At 37.2% G+C, this 7,801-nt stretch overlaps 1 protein-coding gene across 1 annotated transcript; it reads left to right on the top strand.

Moving 5' to 3' along the window:
* On the top strand, nt 1-6,919 carry LOC107809225 (uncharacterized). Its single transcript, XM_075227725.1, has 11 exons — nt 1-268; nt 829-916; nt 2,163-2,456; nt 2,781-2,939; nt 4,129-4,269; nt 4,380-4,436; nt 4,811-4,949; nt 5,595-5,699; nt 5,780-5,970; nt 6,269-6,310; nt 6,392-6,919. The coding sequence occupies exons 1-11, from the start codon at nt 147-149 to the stop codon at nt 6,554-6,556; spliced, it is 1,503 nt and encodes a 500-aa protein (XP_075083826.1). The 5' UTR covers nt 1-146; the 3' UTR covers nt 6,557-6,919.
* The last annotated feature ends 882 nt before the right edge of the window (nt 6,920-7,801 follow it).

A 7,801-nucleotide genomic window follows, 5' to 3' on the forward strand; every position in this document is an offset into this window, starting at 1 on the left:
TTTTGAAAACTTATGTGCAACAGAGCTAGGGCCAGACGCTAAGTAACCCACTTTGGCTTCTTCTCGAAGAAAGTATTGTCTCTGTAAATAAACGCAATAGTTTCTAAAATCTGAGGGGGAATCAAATCACGAAGAAAGAGAAATAAATGTTGAAGAACTCCATGAATGTTGCTCAGCTACTACTGCTTCAAGTTCTACTCGCGATTGTGATACACATAAGCGCTGATGAATCCTTTGATGTTCGTCAACATCTATCTACTGTTTCCAGGTCTCTCTCTCTCTCTCTCTCTCTCAATTTGACACTGTTAAAGAGATGTGCATTCCGATATATGCAGCAAGTTTTAATTTGAGTTTAAGTTCTGTTGTAAAACTAATTCATAGTTGGAGTATGAAATCAAAATTATTTAGGATTTGATATTCTAAATAAATTATTTTCCCTTCATATTGGTAGTTCTATGTAAAAGATATTTACACAATCAAATTACTTATTAGATAATCACATATAAATTTTTATACTGTTTGAGCTATGCGAATGTAAAATCTAGAAGTCAGTGGAGTTGCAGAGTGCAACTGTAGTATGAGTGTGGACTAATATAAATATTTATATTTTGAAAAGGATTTAAGTTAATATAGTCAGTGTAGGAATTTTGTACACTGTTTAATTAATTTGACTTGTTATAGCATGTCACTTATGTAATACAGAGAGTTACCCTCTGCAATTATCTTTTTGGGTGACTCAATTGTGTAACATAAGTGCAAAGAGAATTTGAAAGAAAAAAATATATGAATTACACTATTGATTTACTTGGTTATTTGTTTCGTGTGCAGATATGGTGTTGTGAAGGATATATCTGACAATTCCTTTGTACCTTCCCAAATTACAGATCAATGTACTCCTATTCATTTGAATCTTGTGGTGAGTCTTTGTTAGGTGTTTCTACTGGTGAACATTTCTTCTTGTGGTGCCAATGCAAATTGCTTTAGAAATTCAAGTTGTAGTTGTATTTTCTGTAATTACAGACTGATATTGCATTTACTTGTGTTTTTCTGTAATTACATGGAAGCTTATTATTACCTATGCTGAATTGGGAAGCTGTGTGTTCAATAGTATTGTCCTTATTATTCCTCTGAAAGCACCATAACAGCATGGAAATTGTGGACGTGTGCACATGGGGTGCATCAATATTATATCACCTTCTCTTTACATTCTAGGCCTTGAACATATTTTGATATTTTCCTGACTTAAGTCTGTAGACCAATCCTGAAGTTTAGGCTGCCTTTGGGAGTCTATCTGCGCCAAATTGGAGAAATCTTTTGTTTATTTATTTATCTATTTTTTTGTAATGGTGGTGTTTGCGCTAGCTCGCGGCCTTACGCGCTCTTTGACTAATCCACGAGGTACCTGTTAACTTTCATCAGCATAGGTACTTTTGATAAAGTAATGTATATTGAAGTGGGCCAACAAAATGCTGGAAAATAAATATCCATCAGCATAGGTATTAGGTAACTCTACCAAAGGTATTAGGTAACTCTACCAACCAAGATTTAGACAGATGGAAGAATTCACCTTATATTTCTTTGGCTAGAATGCAAAACGTAGTTCCTAAGATAGTTACTCCAGCTCTTTCACCACTAGGCCACCCTCTAGGGGGTGACAAAATCAGAAAAGTCTTATTCTGTAGATGCTAAGTGTATAATACTGAAAGAAAGTTGCAGAAGGTATCCCGTAAATCTAGGTTGCTAGTAAAGTCATCTAATTCACCAAAGGAGTCTAGCTGAAGATTAATCTCACTTATTTGCAGTAGTTACTAATCTCTTCGACTACTCAGAAGTTTGAACAGGATTATCCTCCACTTTTTGTCTCCTGTATCTTGTCCTGCCCTTCCGTTTCATATTAAATATGGGTTCAAGCTTCTTTTCATCCATGTCAGTTACTACTTTTCTCTTAATCTTCCTTCCATTGTCCCTTTTAAACGTTTAGTAGAAAATGCATAGACTTTATTTGCTCGTAAAACTTGCACAAATGTGAATATTGGGGTTCTCTTGTATAAATTATACTTGATATAAAAGGAAATATCTGATGGTTTCTCTCAAGTAATGCTATGCTCATAAGAGATAGTTCTAAATTGACTTATCTTAATGGGTGACTTCTTATTTGGTAGGCACGGCATGGCACTCGTGCTCCTACCAAGAAGAGGATAAGGGAGTTTGAAGCCTTGTCTGCTCGACTGGAAGTCCTTGTACGTGATGCTAAGGAACAGAAGCAGTCTTCGGATAACATTCCTGCTTGGTTAATGGGATGGAGCTCTCCTTGGAAGGGAAAGCGTACGGGTGGAGAGTTGATCCATGAAGGCGAAGACGAGTTATATCATCTTGGTATCAGAGTCCGAGAACAGTTTCCAGACCTGTTTAGTGAAGAATACCACCCTGATATATATTCAATCAAGGCTACCCAGGTTTGACAGATCAGTTATTTGCTTTCTAAATTCTGCCAAGTAATCATCACTTTAAGATCAACACACTTAATGTTAGAGTGGTTTTATTACGCAATGCCTCACAAAGTTTTGAAAATTGCACAAGTTCTTCCTTTACCCACCAAAGCGCATTTTCATTTCTTCATCAAAGGATTCTGCTGCTTTAAGATTCTTTTTGATTTGCAAGATTATAGAACTTGTTAGCATTCCCCTCTTCCTTATAACTGGCAGTTTTCTGATTCTGTCCCAACTTCTTGCTAGCTAATGCGTAGCAATAACTTTTGACTGTCATGGAGATGTTTATAGGTTCCTCGGGCATCAGCTAGCGCTGTGGCATTCGGCATGGGGCTGTTTAGTGGAAAAGGGAAGCTTGGAACCGGGGCTCATCGAGCTTTTGCTGTTACCAGTGAAAGCCGTGCAAGTGATATAGTTCTGAGATTTCATGATTGTTGTCAAAGCTACAAGGTATTCTTGGAAAGTCTGTTTGATGACTGTCTTTATGTAGGTAACTTCAAATTCAATTTGCAGTTAGGTAATTCTTGTGAGGTTTTCTTGTTGGTTGGGACTTGATTTTATAATTGTGAGTACAGCAGACTTGGAAACTAGTGCATTGAACATCTCCCAATACAACATATTCCAGTTTCCATTTTCAGAACTGTTAGAACCTGACTATCAAAGGCCCATAACTGCTTCCATGATCAGTCTGTTTGAATTCCAAGTCGTTGTTCACTGGCTATTATAACTTTTATTATTACTAGTAATCCAAGTACTAAGCATCTATACTTTAGATTAATGCAATTAATGTAAACATGCACATAGAGAGCTGACATAGCCCAAGAGAATTTAGGTTCCTTTTTACTTTGCTATGCCTAGTGGCATTATTGGAATTTCAGCACTAGAAACGGTTTGCTTGTAGAAACTGGTAGTCAATTTTCTCAATTGACTTGACCTCTTTCCTTAACTGACAAGGTTCCCATCTCTTTATAATCTTAACTTTGATCAGACATGCATTTTTCAACAAAATACCTCACTTCCTCTCATCCAATCTTTATTTTGAACATACTCCCTACTAAACCTTATTCTGAATATATCTCCTAACTAACTCTAGTAGGATCTCTTCTCTAGTTAAGTGAGGCAACAGAAATGGGTTGGAAGGAGTAGAAATGAAGAATCATGGGAAACATTTTCTTTTCCTCATACTGTAAATCCAAGAAGACCCTTATCCAGATTTTGAGTTGCTAGTTATCGAGAATGATAAAAAGAAGTTAAAAGGTTTATCTCTAGCAGTCACTAGGTGATACTTGCCTAGAATAAAGTGCAATCTTGTCTGTGTTAATAGAAAAAGTGCCAAGTCCTTGGGGCATTTTACCAGTTTAAAAATTGAAACAGAACCAAAAAAAAAAAAAAGGGAATTCCTTGGGGAATATTTATGACTTAGGTGTCAAAATCCTATTTCAGCTATTCAACGATGTATTTAGTATCAAAGGCCTTGATTATTCACTATTTTCTTGAATTGCACCTCCAGTATCCTATCTTCCCCTCCCTGCATTTTCTGCTTTTCCTGCACCTACTTGTATTACTGCTGATTTGGTTCCTTTCTGACATATGTGACACACTAATGTTTGATGTACATGACATTTCTTTTTGGTGGCAGGATTTTAGGAAAAGTCAGAAGCCAACTGTAGAGAAGCTCAAAGAACCTATATTAGATGAAATTACTCAAGCACTAGTGAGGCAATACGGGCTTAATTTTACTAAACAGGATGTATCTTCCTTATGGTTTCTCTGCAAACAGGTTAGTATTGCAATTATTAGTGTTCCAATGGTGCTAAACCTTTTGCCTTTTCTTTTTTATTTGTTTTGATCCGAGAATAGTTACTTGTCTCTAATTGGCAACTCCTACAGGAAGCTTCCCTGTTGAACATCACCAATCAAGCTTGTAGTCTATTCAGGCCATCTGAGGTACTTTTAAGTTAATCCTCTTTTTCCATGGTTCCTCTTGGACTTAATAAACAGCAGAGAAAGGGAGGAGACATTTGTAGGTTCCTAGATTTTGCTAGTTTTAGTTCTGCTTTGTGTGTGTTTATCTTAGGTCATAACTGGGGAAGTTGGGACCTTAAGAGTGATTAGGCTAACTCGATTGATGTTTGATTAAAAGGTAGGTGGCCCTTGTTATAAATAGATTTCTCTATTATACATTGTATCTCCAGCTCTTCATTGGGATAGGAAGTTGAAGCCTTGTTGTTTCCGTCCATCAATCTCCAGCTCTTCATTGGGATAGGAAGTTGAAGCCTTGTTGTTTCCGTCCATCCTTTATGACAAGTATCTTTTTTTAGGTTTCTTTGTTGGAATGGGCCGATGATTTGGAGTCGTTCATACTGAAGGGCTATGGTAATTCACTAAATTACCGAATGGGAGTCCCGCTACTTGAGGATGTAATTCAATCCATGGAACAGGCAATCAAGGCTAAAGAAGGTAACGTAATTGAATTAGTATTATCTTCTTGTCTTTTTCCGGGGGGAGGGTTGGGTTGGATGATCTTTGCTTTAGGGGTCATTTGGTACATGAGATAAGAATAATAATCTCATTTCTCTTACCTTCCCGTGCAACAAGATTTTAGAGGAAGAGAGAATTGAGAAAAAAGTGAAGCCAACCCCCTAAAACTTGTGCACTTAATCTACAAGAGTCGCTAGATATAGGATGGGAGATTATATCTCTCCTTATTAAAAGGAGGCCATGGATTTCTCTCCTTATTAAAGAAAGGCCAAGTCAACTTCATTATATGTTATATTTCCAATATAACCTGTTAACTTTACCGATTCTGTTCTTATTCCATGACTCTATTGCCTGTGTTATTCTGCTATCCCTTCAACTACTGACTAGAGGATAGTTGGATAAGGCTAGAAAGTGGAGCCTTTATTATACCAATTACTATTTTGTTTAATTATACCAATTACTTGGTATTGTTATTTGTTAGTAACTAGTACCTTCCTTTATTGCTCGCATTCATCTCTCTAGAAATCTTTTTGCCTGTACATATCTTCTATGGAAGCTAATCCTTTAAATGATGGAAATTTGATATCTGGTGTTCTTCGTTTTATGTGCATTCTCCTCCTTTAGAAGGATATGCTTCCGGGAGCTATGAAAAGGCAAGACTACGTTTTGCTCATGCAGAAACTCTACTTCCGTTTTCATGCTTGCTTGGGCTCTTTCTTGAAGAATCTGGTGAGTGCTTATCAATAGGATTGTTTTAGGCTTCTACTGCCTCCGGTTTCTTAATCAATTTTATACACTGAATGTTGCAGAATTTGAACTAATACAAAGAGAGGAGACGTTGCAATTCCCTCGTAAGCCTCCTACAAAGAGAAACTGGCGGGGAAGTATAGTGACACCTTTTGCTGGAAATAACATGCTTGTCCTTTACAGCTGCGTGTCAAATAACTCAAGCAAGTACTTTGTGAAAGTGCTGCACAATGAACGTCCGATTCCTATTCCAGTAAGTTTTCTGATCACATTCTTGTGAACATGAACATCCATGGTCTTTGTCTTGCGATCTAGATCAGCCGGCCTTCAAGTATTTCCCTTTACTTCTCATTTTCATCTGCTGAAAAAAGTTTCACTGGCTGTGATGCCTAGTCTTCCAACTTGTGCCACAAGTGACTCAAATTCATTCTGTTGGAGGTTTCAAAAGCTATATTCTCAAATTCTCATAATATTATTTGTTCACCTCTTTGAAATGTTCCCCTTTTCATCTGTTCTAAGCTTTTGATGCTTCGATTTCTCTTTGCTCATAGGGTTGCAATGGCTCAGATTCTTGCCCATTTGAAGTATTTAAGGTACAACTTCTACATTTCACTAGAGGATTCAATTTACTGTGACATTGGCCATCTCTTACTCGTTACAATGCGTTCCTCCAGGAAAGAATTGTTGCTCCTCACTTGAAACATGACTACAACGCGCTTTGCAACGTAAACTTGGAACAAAAAGAGAAGAATTCTGCCCCCAGCAAGTTATCACAAATGTTTAGTTGGTTTTTCTCCCTGAGAAATGCTGTTACACCCGCTCAGAACGTGGAGCTATAACAACAATTATTACGCCTCAATTTCAAGCATTGGGGAACTTTGTTCTGTGTATTTTATAAGCTGATTCAAGCAGTGGCCAGCATGTGTCTTGGTGTGGTACAATTTCCAAGGTAACTGTCTTGTATAATCAAGTTTTTTGCTGACTGGTCTAACCATAGGGTAGCCTATATAGAATGTATTCAATTACATAGTTTATAGTTGTAGTTTTCACATCCAAAAATGTAATGCTCCATTCATCTAGGTCCTTTGATTTCCCTTACCCTCCGAAGATTGAATTACTTTGTGGATGTATAGAACAAAAACAGTGTTTCCAACTGCCTTAACAAGTAAAAAGACATTCGGGCTAGCTAGGTCGTTAAGCTATTTTTTCAATCTTTTGTCAGTAAAGTTTGAATCTTTGCTACGTAATATTAACCCATTTAATTTGTACTTTGAGCTTATGAGCCACTAGAAATCATCAACCCCATGATTATTCTCCTAAGGAAGCAATATTACCATCAGTTTAGACCCTTTAGCAAGGGCACTTCAGCCAAAAGGTAATCTTCCTTTTTCCTGAGTCAGTATTGATGGTGTCTCCTAATTGCTATCAACCCCACATTGCTGAAGTCCTAATATGGAGTCCGGAACCAAAATATTGTAAATTGACTCAAGAGACAAAAATAGGTGGAAAAAAGTGTTGAGGACCATATTATGTATAACGCATCTAAAATATGCGCTATACCTTAACGGCCAGTTACCCCGTTAAGATATAGCGCATGTAATATATGCGCTATACTCAGTATTTGCAGCCATAATAATTGACTGCATAGCGCATCAATTATATGCGCTATGTATAAACATACCCCCAACCCCCACCTTCAAAATTTTTTTCTTCATCTTCAAATTCCAAGTATCTTTCTTTTCCTTTAAATACCCACTTATGGTTCACTTATGAAGAATTAGCTGAGGCAACAAATGGTTTCTCCTCTGATAGTATTTTGGGTGAAGGTGGGTTTGGATGTGTTTACAAAGGTGTTCTTAGTGATGGAAGGGAAGTCGCTGTCAAACAGCTGAAAAGTGGGAGTGGACAAGGGGGACGTGAGTTCAGAGCAGAAGTTGAGATTATCAGCCGTGTACACCATCGTCATTTGGTTTCGCTCGTTGCTTTTAGACTCAAACTTATGTCATTTTTATTACAGTACAGGAAAATAGAAGATCTTTGTACATAGCGCATATAATTGATGCGCTATGCAGTCAATTATTATG

Source organism: Nicotiana tabacum, chromosome 13 (assembly GCF_000715075.1).
Source record: "Nicotiana tabacum cultivar K326 chromosome 13, ASM71507v2, whole genome shotgun sequence".
Lineage (NCBI taxonomy): Eukaryota > Viridiplantae > Streptophyta > Magnoliopsida > Solanales > Solanaceae > Nicotiana > Nicotiana tabacum.

Excerpts from the sequence above, each read along its gene's own strand:
- LOC107809225 (XM_075227725.1), top strand. The coding sequence starts at position 147 with ATGTTGAAGAACTCCATGAATGTTGCTCAGCTACTACTGCTTCAAGTT. Across the intron at positions 5,700-5,779 it reads GCTCTTTCTTGAAGAATCTG|AATTTGAACTAATACAAAGA; the intron begins GTGAGTGCTTAT and ends TGAATGTTGCAG. Across the intron at positions 6,311-6,391 it reads GCCCATTTGAAGTATTTAAG|GAAAGAATTGTTGCTCCTCA; the intron begins GTACAACTTCTA and ends GCGTTCCTCCAG.